This window comes from Cyanistes caeruleus, chromosome 11, assembly GCF_971803275.1.
Source record: "Cyanistes caeruleus chromosome 11, bCyaCae1.hap1.1, whole genome shotgun sequence".
NCBI classification, from domain to species: domain Eukaryota; kingdom Metazoa; phylum Chordata; class Aves; order Passeriformes; family Paridae; genus Cyanistes; species Cyanistes caeruleus.
Genome location: NC_141711.1, coordinates 12,330,994 through 12,350,960, shown reverse-complemented (window position 1 = coordinate 12,350,960; position 19,967 = coordinate 12,330,994). Strand labels below are relative to the sequence as shown.

General features: G+C 35.1%; 1 protein-coding gene across 8 annotated transcripts in view; it reads right to left on the bottom strand.

Annotated features, from left to right (window-relative positions):
• The window catches only part of DNAH12 (dynein axonemal heavy chain 12), a 57,999-nt gene that overhangs the window by 29,514 nt on the left and 8,518 nt on the right, over window positions 1–19,967 (bottom strand). For all 8 annotated transcript variants that reach the window (XR_015275135.1, XR_015275132.1, XR_015275133.1 and 5 more), the window contains 25 exons: window positions 19,773–19,951; window positions 18,413–18,548; window positions 17,769–17,894; window positions 15,977–16,111; window positions 14,928–15,121; window positions 13,749–13,962; window positions 13,038–13,223; window positions 12,495–12,695; window positions 11,209–11,403; window positions 10,872–10,993; window positions 10,470–10,752; window positions 9,771–9,890; window positions 9,224–9,380; window positions 8,829–9,001; window positions 7,401–7,553; window positions 6,751–6,990; window positions 6,052–6,297; window positions 5,630–5,749; window positions 4,826–4,935; window positions 4,008–4,191; window positions 3,131–3,271; window positions 2,108–2,191; window positions 1,836–2,024; window positions 1,087–1,206; window positions 135–323 (listed from right to left, as the gene is read on the bottom strand). Coding sequence is in view for 4 of the 8 variants with exons in the window: in XM_086846779.1 (XP_086702905.1) it covers window positions 135–323; window positions 1,087–1,206; window positions 1,836–2,024; window positions 2,108–2,191; window positions 3,131–3,271; window positions 4,008–4,191; window positions 4,826–4,935; window positions 5,630–5,749; window positions 6,052–6,297; window positions 6,751–6,990; window positions 7,401–7,553; window positions 8,829–9,001; window positions 9,224–9,380; window positions 9,771–9,890; window positions 10,470–10,752; window positions 10,872–10,993; window positions 11,209–11,403; window positions 12,495–12,695; window positions 13,038–13,223; window positions 13,749–13,962; window positions 14,928–15,121; window positions 15,977–16,111; window positions 17,769–17,894; window positions 18,413–18,548; window positions 19,773–19,951 (4,197 nt within the window). In the remaining 4 variants the exon portion in view is untranslated. The remainder of the gene's footprint in view (window positions 1–134; window positions 324–1,086; window positions 1,207–1,835; window positions 2,025–2,107; window positions 2,192–3,130; window positions 3,272–4,007; window positions 4,192–4,825; window positions 4,936–5,629; window positions 5,750–6,051; window positions 6,298–6,750; window positions 6,991–7,400; window positions 7,554–8,828; window positions 9,002–9,223; window positions 9,381–9,770; window positions 9,891–10,469; window positions 10,753–10,871; window positions 10,994–11,208; window positions 11,404–12,494; window positions 12,696–13,037; window positions 13,224–13,748; window positions 13,963–14,927; window positions 15,122–15,976; window positions 16,112–17,768; window positions 17,895–18,412; window positions 18,549–19,772; window positions 19,952–19,967) is intronic.

Genomic DNA, 19,967 nt, shown 5'->3' with positions numbered 1-19,967 from the left:
ATTTGTGGGATTTAATACAACCAATACTCTACAACATCCAACATGCTTTGTAAAGTTAAAATACCCACCCGGCTGCATTTTCCTTCTATTAGGACTGTAAGAATCTATTCAGTGGATGCAGAACTCAATCTTACCTTATACACGTAGTCATAGACCAAGCCTTTCTCTTCTAAGGGACACTCCCATGTTCCCAAGTTCTCTGGTACAGGATTTGTTTCAGATTTCCCAGACAAAGTTTCCCTCAAGAAATTATCAAAAATTGTCCTGCTGTCACCATCACAAGTTCCACCAATGGACCAGATTGTGGCAAAAGCAAAACAACCCTGCAAAGGCAAGAAAACTAGTAACTGTCTCATAAATTGACACATTACATGAACCTTGTACAGTCTGATTAACAAACACGATTCTAAAAAATATTGTTAACCAGAGAGATGTTAGCAACTGCCCTTGCATACCCCTTGCCTAAAGAAATTTAGAAATCTGACTGTAGACAGAGTACACATACAATCTTACTCAAGGACAGAAAGAGAGAGAACAAAATATAAAGGCCACTGACTACAGCAGTATGTCACATGACAAAGCCTGAGTAGAGTTCTAATGACAAACCAGGACCTAGGAATTTTCTAATTTAATTTTAAATAACTACTTTCACATTCTATTTTCTACAGTTTTTCATAAGAATAATCATATAAGGTCAGTTAGAGGATCCAACTAATACAACTGTCAGAAAACCCTCTCACATAGAAATTTTGCTCAAACAAACAAAGCAATCAGTATTGTATGAATATTTATTTCCTTTAAGAGAAAGAAGACCCTCTGCTTTAACTAACTTCTTGATTACTTAAAAAGCACATTTAATAAAACCACCATCCCATTTAATTGGAAAAAGAGTAAATTTTTTAATCATATTTGTCACTTGTAAAACTTCCATCTCATCTGAGTATGGGGGGAGAGTGCAAGGAGGTAGTAAAATTGTTTCACGTGTCTCTTATGCACAAATTAAAGTTATTTGGATTAGTAAAACTGTTTTGAAAACCAGCATATAGAGAAACAAATATATATTTTGCTCCATGTTAAAAAACCAACCATAATCCAGGCACGGATGCTTTTGTTTGTAGGATCCTCTTGCACAGCTGGACAAATCAACATTTCAAAAATCCGTGTGAGAGCTACTACAACATTGATATCACTTGTAGGTACCAGTTCCTAAGAGATTCAAAAGGTTGGATGTCATATGTTAGGTGTTCACTTAATTTATTTTTGGAGATAAAATGCTAAAACAGTTAGATCACTAGCTAATCCTGAACACATACTAGAAGGCAAGGTTTACACTGACTTTTACTCAAAAGATCATTTGCCCTCCACAATCATTGCAATGCCAAGACCTTTAGCTTGTTAACCATGCTCATGGCTACCATGTGAACACTACAGTAAAACATCCTAAACCCCACAGAAGTAACTACAGCAAAATATGAGCAAAATTCTAAGTGCTGTTACACTGAGCTTGCAAGGAAATACACATTTCCTCTAAAACTTAAAAAAGTACTTCCTTAAGCAACATGACATCTTTAAATAAAAAAAAAATACAAAATTCTCTTGGGAAAACATTTTAATTAGTATTTTAAATACTTACTTTACTTTTGAAAATAAGAAGATGAAAACTATGATCAAGTTTCAAGCCTTAGCTGATATTTTCATTTTAACTCTTCAAACTGGTCCCAAGAGCCCCATATTCATTCTAACTGTGCATGTCATGAGAGAACAGTCACCTCCTACCAAGTGTAACAGAATGGAAATGGCCACTAACTACTGCAGGAAAAAATGGAAAAAAATACCTTGCACTGTTTCTGACGGACTCTTAATGCTGGTGGCACCAACCAATCAAAAAGTGCCTGCAGAAGATCTTGATGTTCCTCTGAGTTCAGTGGTTCAGGCAGTTTACTCAGCCAAGACGTAACAAGTGGCCTCCAGCCCAGCTGAGAAGGTTCCAAATAAATCATGCCACAACGACTGACTGTGGCAGGCTAAGGAAAAATGGTAAACTAATTTTATTGTGCATTTAATAGACTGCATTTTCTTTTATATTTTCATTAAATAGAAAACTTACAGATGCCTGGGAAAGATCCATCGTTTCAAAAATAAGAGTCATCTGAGGGGACATCTGGATGACTTCCCCACTCATCAAACAAAGCTTGAAAGATAAAAAGTAACATGCAAGATTAGAAAAAAAAATAGTATTAAATTACACTTCCTATCACAAGGGAGTTCTATATGAAAATTGGCAAAACCAAGTAAAAGCAAAGTAAAGTAAAAAAAAAAAATCAACCACATAAAATGTTTAACCACTTGTAGCAATAGATTCTTATTAAGTTTTAACTCAATTCCTCTCTTAAACCATAGTACTCCATAGTAAGCTACCAGTAGGTTCATTACAATCAATCTTGTATATGACAGGATAATGAAAAGATAGCAAGAAGAAAAGACAAAAGATATCAGCAACTATTGTTGCTAATACTGAAGCATTCCAGCTGGAGACACATTACCCTTTCATACAAAAGAGTCCAGTTTGAGTATTTTGACACATTATCATCCAGAAATTAAAAGTTCAAATGTAGTCTCTAATTTTTATATTTGCTTTGAGATTCCTAGGGTTCATTTACTAAAGTGGTGTTACAATTCTGACTTCAGAAGCCATTATTTTGAAAATGCAAACCTTTGTGTCTTGGGATTATCTTGAAATACAAGTGTCTAAAAATCTAAAATCTAAGTTTGTGCAGTCTTAGAAATAATGGGGTTTATAATATCTAATTACTTGTAACCTCTGATATTTAAATTTCAATTATTTATATTAGAAAATTACTTTATGGCATTAAGGAAATACTACATAATTCATGTTTTCAGCAATGAGTTGATATTGTGATTATGACTCCAATGCAAACAAACAAAAGCAAAAAAACCCCAGACAAAAAACACTAAAAAAAAAAAGTTCATGTCTTGCCGCCAACGTCATTTTGCACTTGGTCTTTTCAAAAGTCAGGCACTACAGTTTGTATTTGTGGTCTGATGCACAGAAGAATATTTTCAAAATGTCACATAATTTTATTCAGGCATTTTTTTCACTGATTGGTACCTTTTTGTTGTCATCCAGAACGGTGTTCATGCTCTCTATCCACAGAGTATCGATGGGGCCATCGAAGATGACCCATTTGCGCTCGGGAGTCTCGGACAAGGCGAATTCCCTGAAGGTTGTAGCGACAACCCCGTCTGTCCACTGACAGGTGGGGACATGGCAATGGGGAGTGAGACAAAGAACACAGAGTTCAAACTGAGCTGCCAGCCACAGAAACCCTTCTCTTTGTTTTCCATAGTCCCTCTCTGTTCTCCTCTCGTGCTGCAGAGAGCAGCACGTAACTTTGGAGTATCACTGAGGGTTTATAACAGCAAATTTTAAAAAAAACAAACATTTTCACTTGAAAAAATAGACAAAAAAGACCAGCAATTCAATTTACTAAAACTTAGAAACGCTTCTGCCCTGTCTTGCATCTGTTTCTCTACAGAGTCACCCTAAGTTTCAGTATTTCACATTTACTATTTGATATCATTCCTTCTCCAAACCTATGTTTCACACTTGGGAACCCATGAGTTCATAGATTTTTCTAGAGAGCTTTTTCATTTCTTTGATTATACTAGATAAAAACAGATAGAAAAATGAATACAATTATGTTTTATATGATTTCAAAGCATGGATGCAACTATAAGAGGACAATGAGCTTCAAAATGGTATTGCTTTTTTTTCATATTCAAACCTATTTAACTGCATAAACATATGGTACTGTGTTTTTTTTAATACTAATTAAAAACAGGCCACAAAAGTATTAGTTAAAGTAAAATTTACAATTGTGTTCTCATCTGTGTTTAAAATCATAAAATTATGAATTCAAGAGTTTACTATCCATAATAACAGACACATAATACACTGGAAACATTATTTTTTACACATACATTACCTCATGGGATACCAGATCAAACTGCCCAAAAAGTTGGCCCATAGTGATTGATTTTGGATTCACAGTTCTATAAATGACTTTTTCTTCTTCACCATAACCACGCTCTTTCATAAGAGACAGTGTATCTGCCAATACATGTAGAACTTTGGTCTTCCCAGAAAATGACTCCCCCACCAGCATGAAGCTGTTGGATATGAAAAAAAAAATCTGCTATTAATAAATTTATCTTGAAATTTAGACTTTTACACATCACATGATGGCCAAAGGTATCAAGCATATGCTTAATTTTCACCTAATTTTCAAAAAGCAAGGTAAGCAAATTTTCTTTGAATATAAGAAATTCCTTTCCACAAACCCACTTTATTTGCACATGCAAATCTGATTGCACAATCTTACAGAGAAGATTAATTAATGAGGTGAATATTAATCATCATATGGCTAATGTCACATTGTATGTATTTCCTCCACCCAGTTGCTATTCTGTAATGAAAGCTAGGAATAAAATGGCACAGATCTGACAACTAATAGTTTAATACAAATAAGCTTTTACAGTCCTAACTTTTCACCATACTGATATCAGCACCTCAAATCATTATATTTGTGCAAGTGCTTCTGATATCAGGAAGAGTACAATTCCTCAGACATAATCCACAAGAATTTTGGGACATGCAAAAGCAGCATCAGTATTCAGCTGTTCCAAAGCTGTTGACTAGAACAAAGAGGAATATTATGCCATCCTCAAAACCTTCTATAACTTCATATAAATGCTACAGTATAAGTCAGAATTACAATGGACAGCGCAGTGATGAGAACCTTACCCGTGTCTAACAATCATCATTTCATATGTCTGTATCATTTTCTGCATAAAAGTTTGTACAGGCTGGACATTATGTCGAGCACAACATTCATTGCCACATTCCAGAAAATCCTAAAATCAAAACAAATCATAATCTTATTCTTGCCACAATTTAAATTAGTGTCCTGCACAATAATAGAAGAGTTTATGTTCATCAGAAAGGGTTTCAAATTAATTAATAACTGAAATAGCAATAGCTAGAATATAGCAAACTTCCTGGAGGAAAAAATTCCCACTTCTGTAGTTCATGTGCTAGAACAGGATTTAACTACAATTTTTGTCTAGATGAGAAGGCATATTAGGAAACCAGAAGTGTTCTTCAGAACCATACACTCTTTTCAAGGTCATAGTATTTACTGAAAGCTTAAAAGTCGGTTTTGTTTTTCCAACATACTCATCCTTTCCAATCATTCTCCTACAGAGATTGCTTTAAGTGATGCTAAAAATAAAATACAAGCACAAACCTTCATCTCACTTAATTATGTCCAAAAATTAGGAAAGAAATCAGAAAACCAAAAACTTGGTTAATGTACAGGTTGATTTCCAGTCTGTAATGCACAACCCTTCTGCATGTAAGGGAACTCAGATGCGGATTATATTCAGCAGATAAAAGAATGTCCTTTGTTACAAAGTTTCATTGCAAACACTCAGCAGTTTTGCTCATCTTGATATACCTCCCTGTATTTATTCCACCTGATGAAAAAGCAAATCACCACAAAACAACCAACAAGGATTATGACCAAGAAAAAATTAGAAGAGTACTTACATTGTAGTCTGCCTCAGGAAGCTTGATTCCAGGAAATAAATCACTGGTTATACCCATGAACAGAGGTATATCATGTGACAAAAATTTGGGCTCATTCACATCTTTAATTGATCTAAGAAGCTAGAAGAAACAAATATGCATAATATGCATTTTACTGTTCTTATTAAGAGGCAGAGCATATGGTGTTCAGCAATTAAAATAACCTAGTATGTAACAAAGATGAATTCATTAAATGGGGCCTTTGGTAAGAAGTTAAGCCCAACCATGCAATCATCATCATAGCCCCAGAAAATACAGCATGTATTTTATTATCTTCATTTCACAAACTACAAAACAGTGATGTGAGTATATGTGCTGGACCTGCCTTCAGAACTCCAGGTATCTATGAAACTCCTTGAACAAATATTCCCTCAGGAACTCACCAATATATCTTCATCTTCTGTGGGAAATTTTAACTTTAGATTCCCTGCAGCCACCAGCACAGCTTTGACTGCCCGCATGCCATAGTCATAGTGATACTGAGAGGAAAGCTGTTCTGAACAAAGCCTGTAGGTCATGACTATCTTCACTGACAGTGACTTAGCATTCAAAAATCCATATGAATAGAGGGAAATTTCTGCTATCAGAGCGTAGTTTGGAACCATCATGGCTACTGTTCGGAAAAGAACCTGAAATACATACGCAAAATAGTATCTTCATGTAACTAATTAATTTAGGAATGGAAAGCAATTCAGAACTGTTACAGTATACATCCCACCATAAAACAGAATTATCAATATTTGCACCTTATGACTCCCTAGGAAGTTAACCTAAGTGAGCTACCACAAATACCCATCTTAATGTACAATGCAGTGCAGAAGAGACACTGTCCCCCACAGCTCTATTCCTGCTGCACTGTCTCAAGAATGCAATTTGCCTCTTGCACAGATACATCCAGCAGTAAGGAAGGAAAGCATGGTCCCACAGCAGGTGAGAGAATGCACTTCCTTTCTTTAAGAAATCTGCAGTTGGTGTGCTCCTCATGCTGCACTATCTCTGCTTTCACTTAGATAAGCCTCCTCATTAAAACAACTCATCTGGTCAAAACAACCATTGCAAAGGTCACAGCTGCATTATTTTACCTTCAGATTATCTGGAAGTTCAGAACGTCCTGCATAACCTGGATTCATAGTAATTGCTATAAAGCAGTTGGGATTAAGCTTTAGCTCAGTTCCTTCAAAATTAAATGTTTCTAGCTTTATCTGTATGGCTCTTTGGATGCAAAGGATCTGCTGTGCCACTACAGACAGCACTTCCAGTTCAATGCGATTGAATTCATCAAAACATGCCCAGGCACCAGATGAAGCCAAACCCTTGAAAAACTGAAAATGAAGAAAGAAACCAATAACATTGCTAACAGAGCCTTAGAGGATTCAAAGGAAACTAAGACTATAATGTTGGAAGATTAATTAGATTCAAAAAATACAATTACAGTAATAATGCTTAAACCTGTTTAGTTGACAGATCAGTGATCTACTGAAGAATAAAGTTTTTGATTCTAAAGCAAGCTACTTCACAAGAACCCAATCCCATGAACTCTTGTTTCTTTCATGTTTTAATTAGCAACTTAATAGGCTTTCGTAAAGCACAGAAAATGAAACATGTAGAGAATAGCATATGGCATCCAAGGGTAGCAGACCACAGGTGCCACATTTATTTGTGTCTGCAAAATAGGGACCCTAAAATATCCATGCTAAAAATAAAATACAACATATATTTATTTTTTATTTACCTTTCCCATTGCCAGGTAATCAAGGCCATCAGAGCAGTTAAAGACAACACACTGAACAGCAAGAGCTTTAGCCAAATCTTTGGTGGTCTCTGTTTTACCTGTTCCTGCTGGACCCTCTGGGGCACCACCGAGGTTTAAATAAAAGGCTCCAATCTAAGCACAGAAATAGTTTATGGAAATTATTTGTACCTCATTCATACGAAATTCTTCTGAATGAAAACGATAAAATTAAATTGCACTTGATAGTGTTGTACACTTATTTTATCTAACATAAAAATTCTGGTTTTACTAATTAAAAAAATCTGAAAGGTACTTACAGCTGGCAAAAATATGTAAGAGAATTTAATTTTGACTGTAACAGAGGGCTTAGTTTTATTATCATCATGACCATGGTTGGTTACTCACACTTTATTATACCTAGTCTTTCAGTTCTGTTTAGATACACCTTTCAAGTTAGATTTGTTGCAGTTACTTGTTGCTACTCTTTTCTCTCTCTGTCCTTTAATATACTTTTTTCCTCTTTTCTTTCCCACACCATCCCCCTTTGATGTATGTGCCTTCCATTGACCATTCCATATTCTCTCCTATATTCTACTGAAGTAGGAGAAAATCTGACAGAAAACAAAAAGTTACAGACTTCAAACAGTCCAATCTACAGTTACAGGGCTGCATCTGACAAGTTCTGGGAATACTTTATTAAGACCTTGGTGGGCAAAGGACAAGACTTCTACTTGCCAGAATGCCAGGCTTCCACCTGCTGTGCTCTGATTCAAGGTTTGTGAGTTTAAAACCAAAACAGACTACCAGCTGCATCACCCTCTCACATCAATGTACCTTGATGTTTTGACTGAGATACCAAACGTCAGCTACAGCCACACTATGAGTGCCTAGAAAAACTTAAGATCATACTCCAGCAAAGAGACTGCAGTAACTGATAATGAGAAAAACTGTATCTGAGATGACTTGGGTAACTTCCAGTTGTCAGGTTTGCTGAGGATAAACCAGTACAATAATAAACACCTCTGCCAAGAGCAGAGTTGCCAAACTTGTATTAGTCTTAGGAACAGTGTGATCAAAAGCCAGTCCCTCTCCACTTAACTTAGCAGCCACAGAACACCAGATAAGCAGATTGCATTCTCATAATCTATACAGTAATCAAATATTGTCTTTCCTGTGTAATTTAAAAAAGTATATCCACAACAGAAGAACACACAAATATTTCAGTCAGGTTGGTGGGCTGTCCAGATCTGTTGTTATGAGGGATTTTCACGTCAACATTCTGTGAAAAAAACCTGATTCTAGCAGAAATAGCAGATAAGCCCTAAAGGATAGGTCTGAAAGTCCTAAAAGGATGCCTGCACTGAACAGTGTAAGCTATAGTATAGCACAGTAAATGCAATTTGCAGTACCCCAGGAGGAAGCTCATACCAGGGTGCGGTAACACCTGTCTGTGAGAGGAGTGATCACCAGGCGTGGGGAGTTCCCAAGGTACTCGTAGGCATATTTCACATTGCAGTTAATGATGCACACACGAACGTTCTCGTTCTGCCAATAATAGCGCAGCTGTGCAAGCCACTGAAAGTCTGTTTCACTCTGCACACCTGACAAAAAAAGAGTTGACAGCAATCATAAAAGATGTTGTACGTAGCTGGATCTTCTATTAGGGTTAAATTTAAAACAGCTTTGAAATTATTAATGTTGATACTTGTAGCCAAATACGCATAAACCCATCTTAGTACTGTACTGTTTACGCAGTAAAATTTGATGTGTTAATGATTTTTCATTAACTAGGTGTTAAGAAAAATGTCTTGAAATATAATTACCACTTCCAATCATTTCCTTTATGACATCTCTAGCATGAACATCAATAGTAACCAAGGCACCCAGTGTAGTCCTGGTTTGCTTTGAGAGTTTTCCTCTTACCAGCTCTACAATATCATTAAGTTGAAGCTGAAGTGTATCATAATAACCCTTTAAGCCCTAGGAGACAAAAGGTCATTTTGAAACTGGTTATATCACAATTTCAAGTGTTCCAGACTACTTCATGTTGACCAGATATCTTAACAGAGGTTGCTTATTAAGCTACTCTTTTATATTGTCATGGCTTTGCATCAACTTCTCTCTTATCCACAGTTATGCATTTATATTGCAAAGCTACATTTTAAACTATGATTGCTATAAATAAGAATATTCAAGTACTTGAATGAAAGGTATAAATCACTGTTCATAAGTTCATATATGTCAAACACACATACTCATCATTTTTCAAATTTTATTTTAATAGTAAAAAACTGTTTGACTAAGCAAAATACAACAGCTGAAATGAAACAGTGAGAAAGGTTTAAAAAAAAATTATGCATTATACAGTACCTTGGGTCCATTGTGAAGAACTTCATGTACCTCACTTGTCCAGTACATTTGAGACACACACAACACTACTTGGCCAGGCCACTCCAGAACCCAGCGCTTTCTCTCGGTCTCTAGATATGCCTGAAAGAGTTAAATACATCATACAAACATAGTGTCTGGGAATATATATCACAGAGTAATATGGAAGTTTATAACATTAATATTCCTTGATGACTAATACTATTTTCCTATTTGCAATGTTCAAATGGAGCTTTAAATGCTCTTTCCCATATAGGTTTACAATTTTTTACCCAATAATTTCAAATATTCTTAGAATTATCTTTCCATTTTCCAAATATTCAGAAACTGTTAACTTCAGACAAAGAAACATTTTCTCTCTAATGACTTTCTTTTAGGAGGAAGCAAGCATATTGCAAGTGTTCTAATTCATTAGATACCTAAACTACATCATAATATATCCTGTAAAATAGTACAATTGTGAAACTTTTAGAATATCCAGTGTTATAGGAAAACTACTTATGTCTTATTCAAACTAAACTCTAATGCATATCACTGGCCTATAAATACAAGTCATGTTAACTTGGTCCTGGCCACACAATTTCATCAACTCCTCTGCTGAGGAAGAATTTTAGAAGGCCAAGAGACAGCCATAAAACTAAGACAGGTGCTACAGTTCTTAAATTATCTCAAACCCCATACCATTCTTGATCTGGCAATTACATCGCGTACAGTCTTCAGCATAATATCTTCTACTTGAATTAACCATTTCTCCACTGCACCTCGAGCTTCAGAAGTAGAAATGTTTGAAATCAGTTGCACACGTTCGCCTTCAGAACTACACATTCCTTTAATATCCAAATTGCGAAGGAAATCCAGCTTAGCAATGCCTTCAAAACACTTCTTCAAGTGAGGCTGAACTCTAAGAGGATCCTTAGTCTCTGACAGGATCTCCAACATTTCATCATTAGACAAGAAAAAGAAGCTAAAAAAATAAGAAAAAAAAAATACAACTACATTATCAAGCTGTTTTTAAGATTGATCTTATTCACAACAAAAAAACTCCAGAATCTGTGGGTTTTAAATAACCAAAGCTCATAATACCGGGGAAAGAAGAGACGCTTTTTTTCAAGGTAAGCATTAAGTCCTTTCATGATTTTGTCAAGAAGCTCATTACAGGTCTGAAGCTTCTCTGCTAATCCTGGCAAAGAAGTAGCAACAAGAACCTATAACAACAAACATATGCAAATTGTCAGCTATAAATGAAGTATTTTAAACAGTAGAAATTAATCAAGTAAGTAACAACACAACTTTGTTTCTAGAAAGCCTAGGGAGCTGAAATCATAGTTCACTGTATATATTCTGAAAACTAAGCATCCACCCCCCAAAAAAATGGTAAGAGAAGCTACTGTTTCCTGTTAGTAATGGATATTTCCCTTACCTTTGGGTCTTCAGCACAAAACTGCATAATCTCTCTCCACAGTCTATCCACAGTCTGAAACTGCCGCCCTTCTTCTGGCATCTGTTGCATAATATCCTCAGAAGAAAAGATGGGTTCCAAATACAGCCACTGTGCCTGCACTTTCAGCCACTCATCAATATTCTCCTGAATTTGAATCAAGCGGCTTTCCCATTCCTTAATAAATGTTTAAAAAATGTTAACTTGACATTTCCAAGCAGATAATGTTAGAGACAACAAATTCAGGAAAGGTAGACATTGTGGTATTCCAGCTTCCAGAGAGAAAAAAAAAAGTTTACCAGTAAAAAAGTGAAACAAAAATATTTACAAGAGTCTCAGTTCTTCCAAATATACAGATGGCCAAAGAACTTCAAAAGTTTTTACTTACTTGGAAATTAATTTTCCAAAATGCATTTATCACTTCAGTGCTATGAACTTTGAACAACTTAATTATTAAGCAATAGCCAAGAGGCTAGCAATGACAAATGGTGTTTCATCTCCCCACAGCAAGGGCTCTTGTAGCTGAATGGCAGAGGGACACAATACCAGAAAAGCCACCTCAGCTCATAGGAGAGATCCAGTAAGTCCAGCATCCCTCTCCTAAGGACAACAGCAGATACCACTGGAGCAGGCTGCCTGTAAATTAGAAGTATGCTCACTAAGCCTGCTTGAGCCTGAACATTACCTACATAATAATGAACAACAATGAACTAGGGAGAGTAACTGCAAAGCAATTCCACCAGCTTCTGTCCTGTCAATAGCCATGGTGTTAGCATCACAAGGACTACTCTAGCCCTGAAATTCAAAAGCAGGTGGTAAAGTGCTGCCATCATTTCTCTGAGGTCTGATTAAAAAAACATTCTCCCAGCTGTCAAGAAGTTTCTTTGCCTTGAGGAAAACATTGTAGTTCAAAATTTCAGTCCAAAACCCAAAAAAATAAATAATAAATAAATAAATAAATAAATGTTCTGATTAGCAATAATAGAAACATTATTTCTGGTTATTAAGAAGAAAGGTTAATGGAAATTGTGATTTTGCAAAATATGAGAAAAAAAGAACCATGTTCTCTTGGTTGCACTTGAATCTGAATGCAAGAGAGAATTCCAGACCAGAAATAAAATATGACTCATACAAATTCAAAAGGTTCTTGCTGAAAAAATCAATGAAAGCATTTCATTCACAACTCAAATAAAGTTGTAACACAATCGGTATACTATTGCACTACAGTCATCCTACAATTAAAATGGTTGAAAAAGTACTCATTGTACCCTTATTTCGCTGTCAAATGGTTTAATGAAAGGTGATCCTCTCATTGTCTGAGTTTTCATAATCTGATCATCAAGAAGAGCCTGAATATCATCCACTGAAGACAGAATATGAATACCAGTCTCACGATACAAATTTGTGTTGAAGGAAATTGAATCCCAGGTTTCCATCATGGTATGCATTGCTTTCTCCAAAGAAAATTCCTATTTAAAAAGAAAATAGTTTGGTCTAGTCACTGAATTGTTTTTTTGGAACTCTCTAATTCAATATATAAGCTTATCTAGCTGAATAAGCACAAATTAATTACTTGTTATTATTTTTCCTCAGTGTATCCTTTTCTTGCACACAGAAAGCAGCACACCTGGGAAATATTGGTGATGTCACATGAGATACAAATGCCAACACTCATCACTAACATATAATGGGCCAAAGTCTCACCAGATCTCTTCTGTTGCATAATGGCAAAGACTAATGCTAATAAGTCATAAAAGTATTCACTAAAAGACCTGATGTCATGTTTGTGACTATCAAATCTCTGTGCTTACCTTGCTTGCACCTACACTTATTGTGGTAAACTGTTCCAAGTAAGCTGATAGATTCTGCTTTAAAACTTTTCTCAGGGTAGTTCCAGCATCTGGTGTTATATCATATCCTACTATATCTGACATCTGCTGCCAGTGACGTTCTCTCATGCCAGGATTACAAAAGACAGCCACAGTGGGAATATGCTCCTAATTCAGAAAAAAACATTTATAAGGTAAATATTGTCATACACACTATTTCTTAATTTTTTAATAATCTTTCAGGTGCATTTAAAATTTTGCTACAGTAGCCAAAGACATTAAAATCTTTTCCAAGAAGTGCAGATGGCTCCATTCAGGTATTCATTTCTAAATAATTATATCAACTACTGAAAAATAAATATAAAAAAACTATTAAGCATAGTTTTTCAGTGATGCTAAATTTTGCTTCTGTTAACATAAGAGTCCCATTTCAAAATTCCCAGCTACATCCTTAAATGTTTTTCTGCATGCAAAAATTACTTTTCTCCTGCATGTGTTCACTCATTACAATGCAGAAACTGTAAAAAAAATAAAATTAATCCCATATTACTAAAATGAATGTGACAGTACAATCTGGAAATGGGGATTCAGAACAGTCTCAATCTCTTACACTGCATCATCTACTTGTACTGAGCCCTGAATTTAGCATTTGTTCCTGAGCATCAGATATTAATATCCCTCATATTGTCTTACCTTAAATTCTTTCATCTGTTCCAGAACTGAAGAACACATTGTAAGAGTTGGATTACCCCTTACACCTTTGTGTCGCACTGTCTTTTTCTTGTCCAGGTCTTTCTTTTGCTTTTGTTGGAAGAGTCTTAACATTTTGTACATCTCTCTATAAAATTCATCAATCTCAACCTCCATGATTTCTCCATTTAGTTCCAAAAAGGTCCCATCCATCCATCTGAAAAAAAAATAAAGTTACAAAACAGACCACAAATACATTTGCAACACATGAATAGCTATTTAAATCAAAGCAAAGCTCTTCTTCCATAATGTTATTCTTTGCAAAATTCTTATGCCCAACTAAAAGTGGTTCAACCACATTCTTCTGTGTATTTGTGTAATTCTCTTAAGTCACTCACATACTGAAATGGAGTAACTGCATGAATGGACAAATACTTAAGTTGAACTCTAGATAGAGATCAACATATGACACTTAAAAATACACTAGGTATTATATTTTCAAACCTCCCACACTTTCAGCCACAGCACATTATAACTTCTGAAGAATGCATAAAATGATAAATAATCTCCCTTAATTTATACACAGAATACAGTTTTTGTGGTAGGATTTAACTAACCACCAGACAGCAACGCAATCATTTGAACCCACCATTTTGGACAGCTGCTAGGTTAAAACCAGTTTTGATTACATACAAATGATGATCTATCTAGTTGAACTTCTTCCTTTTCTGGAACAAAAAATTAATCATAACACAATTTTTCTTTTCAATACATTTCTTTCACAGAGCTTGTCTTATTACAGGCTACACCAGCATGACCAATACAATTAGAACCCAGTCTGAGATATGCTCCTCTGCTCTCAGGCACATGGTGTGATTCTTGGGGCTGTCAGGTGCAACACCGGGACTTGGACTTCATGATCTCTGTGGGTTCCTTCCAGCTTAGAAAGTCTGATGATTCTATGATTCCATGATTATATTTTAAAAATAAAAACAAATTTGTATTTTTTCTAGCTGAATTAAAAATAGCAAGCCTGGTATGTATGTTATACTACCCTTTTACTTGGCTTGCTAATAACACATGTTAACAAGAAAACAAATCCACGCTCTACATCTGACACGAACAAGACCAAGATAAGCATTTTTCTCACTCTTACTCTTACAGCATTTAGGGCTGAATTACCTTCTTTCTGTTCGCTGCCATTTCAGTATAAGGTTAAAGAGCTTCTGGTATGGTTCTATCTCAGTTTTTAAGTTGTTGAGGAGTGGGAATTCACTTGGTTTCCATCCAAGCAGAGTCTCTTCTTTATTAAGAGCAGCTACTGTTTCATCAGTGTCCTGTATTGTTTTCTGTAATGTCCTCAGGTCAGTCACATACTGCAATCAAATAATAGTATGTCTTGAGAAATAACCAAATTGTGCTCTGAACAGCTATCAAAATAAGATATCAAAATATAACCTTTCACATTAAAATTTTAGAAAACAAGATTTAAAAACTTGTCTGCTCATTGATTAGTACATACACTGTGAAGAACCCAGATGAACATTATGAAAAATAGAATTGGACCTCATTACTGAATTTGAGTATTTTCAAAATGTTTGTGCTTTAAAACTCACTGTTCCAGAAGGCAGGCACACACTTTTTTACATACGTGGCATATCATATTGGTAACTGGGATCTACTAGCTCACAATTTATGTTTTGTGCTTTGAAGTGTTTTGTTTTTTAAAAAACAGAATTTCTTACTATGCAATATCTTCCAATTAAAGTACAAGACCTGCTCTGAAAATTAAAAAATACTGCTAGAAATGCACAAGGTTTTGGAGCCAGTGGTCTGCTCTTCACCAGCATAACAATGAAGTTTTGAAGTTTGTAGGAAAAAAATATCAAACCTGTGCTTGTTTAGCATTAATTGATTTGTGGTGAAGAGGGAGAATGCATGAATGATTTTCATGGATGCACACACTCTTTCTGAACTGCTATTATTGTTATCTGTTAGTTAATTCAAGCAGAACTTTACAGCAAACTTTCCTTTAAATAAAATGCTAATTACCAATGAAAAAAAAATTGGGAGGGGGACTGAGCTTGTTCACTGCCGCAAGAGGATAATAAATGTTTTAATTCACATGTGTTAAACTAATTACCTTTAATTACAATTTTTTTCTAAAAAATGGAATGCCTGTGTGTTAAACACATAAAACATTTATACCAATTTTATACTATTGATCAAACCTGTTGCATGCAATCCAGTTCTGAGTATTCTTCTAATTCTGACACAGAATTATAAAGCCTCCCTACTTCGACCTGCAGGTTATCACATTTCTGTTGCACTTCTTGTTCTCCTTTTGCTTTAGCCTGTTCGATCAGCTACAAAAGAATTGTTTTCATGACAAAAAAGCACAATGCAAAGGTGTCAATGATTAACAATTAACATACATACTACCATCTAAACACTTAGTGCAAACAGACAGAAAACTAACAATACAGATAAATTATTATTCTTGCAACAACTGATTTTCTTTTCCTACGCCCCACTTCAATGTGTGCAACCTCTATATGCTCACATGGAACCCTCATCTCAATAATCACGGAAGTTAGGATTGCCATAAAGGCCTTCTTCAGGAATCAGAAAAGAGAAAGTAAAGCATTACAGAAAAAAAAATAGATATTCTCATTTTTGGGATTCAGTATTTGACAGCCAAAAAGGACACCTACAGTTGTTGAAAGCCAATATTATCCCACACATACCTGTGGCTGTAAAAGGCAGAAATTAGAGAACGTAAGACCACCTTAAAGCACTGGGTCTGCTCGCCCAAGGGTTTGTTTTAAGGTACCAAACAAAAACAATCACAAAAGAGATCTCCTAAGACAAGGACAAGTACACCTACTGCCATGCAAAATTTGTGAAGCACATAAACAGAACTTCACCAAAGGAGGAACCAATATTTTCCTTTTGCATTAGAATACAAACAGACTCATATCTGAGAGTATAGAATGCAAATATACAGATTCATGACAATTTTGATTGAAATGATGATGTGAAACTTTTCTTGTCCTCAACCTCTAGCACAATGCAAGTCACTTGACAGCCAGCTACAGGGTCTTGCTGCTGAGGGATTCTCACTAAGTATTCACTCTGTACTACCATTTCTGTTAAAAGGAGTTAGAACAAGCATCATGGACTCTCTGCATAGAAGCAGAAGATTAATTTTACTGATTTATCTTTGGAGATTAAAAGAATACTTTGCTTGCATGGGGATAACATGCAAACAAAGTATTTTACAGACGTATCAGTCTCCCAAGCTATCTTTTCAGTGAGAGGCATATTCATTACACTTGGACATATGCCTTAGTATTTAAACAAAGCTTAGCAAAGGAGAAATCCTTAATTGTAATATTTTAAAGATACTGATTTTTTAAATGTTAATTATTAATTATTTAAAAAATTTAGAAGAAATTGTTAAATCTATGTAAAATTACTACAGAGAGGCAAGAGCATGACTTACTGTGCCATAGACAAAGCACGCTAAGCAAGATGAATACAGATGGTGGAAGTAATTTACAGTCACACAGAGAAAATGAGATGCTGCATATTTTCTATTAATGATTGCTAGGAAACCTTGTTCCCACTGTTATTTTATTGACAGAACAAAATACCATTTTAAATAAATGACTTCCTGTCCAGACACTCAGTCTTATTAAAGGCCTAACAGTTATATTTTCAGTATTAGACAAAAACAATGTGGTGTATTTTCATCTGCCTATGTATTACCTAGTACTGACCACAAGCATATTAGAATAATAAGACTTGCTGAAGCTTTTAAGTTACAGTGACAGTTTTAAAATTTAGCCACAAAAAGCCCATTTGTGCTACAAAAATCTGGAAATATGTTATTCATGCATGTCTAAAATGGTATGGCTCATATGTGTATATAAATTTAGCCTGCTGAGGAAATAAATAGCTCAAGTGAAGTGAGAAGTCTAACAAGTCAAAATATACCATAAACTAAGAAAATGCTCTTACTATATCATGCTCTTTAAAAATGAGGTTAATCTTCTTTGGCCATAATATAGTTGTTGAATTTAGTTCAATGTCTTCAGGACCAAACGGATAAACATCTATCAAGTAACTCATTTGCCGGCAGCACTCCTACAAAGAGAGAATTCACAAAACTTTAGGTATGATAGGTCTGTTTAAAATATAGGGCAGGACAATATTATCTACAAAGATAAAATAAAAATCTACATTTCATGAACTTTTCAGAATTCAGAGCTCCTTCAGCCAATTGAATATTAACATTTAAAATATATGTGTAACATTTTTCAAGTCCCTGAACTGATTATGAGCTTGTTTCTCTAAATATGACTCCTGTGTTCTGTAAGTCTAAATGCAGAAATCCTAATGTTATTAAAAATATACAAAATATAACTTCTGCAGATATAAACGTAACATGTAGATCTATTGCCATAGCAGAAAATCTGATACATATTCACACACACACACAAACTACTCCTAATGTAACATCAACTATATTCCGCTCAAAGAGCAAACTGTTTCTTGTGTGTTCAAAGTCTGTTGACTGTTTTTACACATAAAATGTTCTTTATACTTGTTACATTTTCACAAATATCTAATAAAAGATCAAGAATCAAAGGATACCATTTTACCTTGCTCCTTTGCACCAGGTCCTGCATATCTTTGGTTTTGACTCTCTTTATGTAATTCATTATTTCTACCATTTCTTCTGTTGACTCAGGAACTTTCAATGCACATTCCTTAATGGCTTCAAATTCGCTGCATATCCTATAGTTTTATTTTACATAAAATACCAATATATTAAGATTTTAGTTTGACTGGCTTCAAGCTCAGCTTTGATGTAATTAAAAATTAAAATTACTTCTTTTAAGTAGTCTCCCCTCATTATTTATGAAACTAGAAGGGGAATGTGACCAAGTCAGTCTAGACAAATACTGGTTTCTGATTTGCAGTAATTGCTTTGCTTGGATTTTGGGGTATTCTTCTGAAATAAATGCTTTAGTAACCTGTTGTTACTAAAAGAACTTCAGCAAACTCTCGTTTGTATACACACACTTTCCTAGTAAATATTGTCTCAATTTGGTAATGTGGAATCACTATAAAACTTGGCCATAATTGTTCATTTTAACTAAAAAAATGTAGTAAGACTTTCCTCATGACTTAATCCATACCTGCAGATTAACCTTCTATTTAACTAAATTGATATCCTTTCAGTTCACCCACGTAGAGGATAAAGGGAAGGTGGAGGATATAATTTTTCTCAGTTTTAACAAGGCTTTGCAGCCTTCTAGATGTGTTCATGGTTTGCTGTGTGAAGAACTGGAGAAGTGCAGAGCTCAAAGGGCATTGTAGCAAATGGCTGGCGACTGTCACCAGCAGTGTTCCTCACAATCCAGCTCTGGGCCAGCTCTGTTCAATATATTTATCAATTATTTGGATGCAAGAGTTGAATGCACCATCAGCAAGTTTGCTCATCATACAACTGTGAGGTGCTGCTGACTCACTTGAAGGATGGGACACCTTGCAGAATTAAACATTTGACTATGATTAAGGGGGTGAAAGGTAATGAGTTCAAATGCCAGATTATGCACCCAGGATGGAGTAACACCCAGCACAAATACAAATGAGAAGGAATGGATTGAAAGCAGCCCTGCTGACATATCTATCAGGTAATAAAAGAGTCTAACTAGCCTTTGACAGTGCAGTAATAATGTAATTCATACTTAAAAATCCAGAACAGTAATAAAGTTCATGGATCTTTGATCTTCTAGCTCCTCCATCATCCAAGTCTATACATATTAATATGTTTTCCTACCTATTTTTGAGACTAAAACAGCAGAATAAATACCACAGTTGGTACAAACTGCATTAGATCATTAGTTAGCCAAGAACCTTCAGTAAACTGACGTATGGTATATTTGCATTTCTTCTACATCTTTCTACTATGCATTTAACACATAGAGCATTTACAAGCAGAAAAATTCTACTTACCTTTCATTTTCCTCTCTATAATCTGTAAATATTTTGTCCATTAGCATTTTTGCAAAGTTGTTTGCACAATCAGCCAAACCTTGCTTTAAATCCTCACAATTCAAACAGATCATAGGGAAATAAATCACCTCTGGCAAACTCATGATTTCCTTCTTGAGGGTAAAAAATTCATCTATGAACTTCAGAAAAACATTA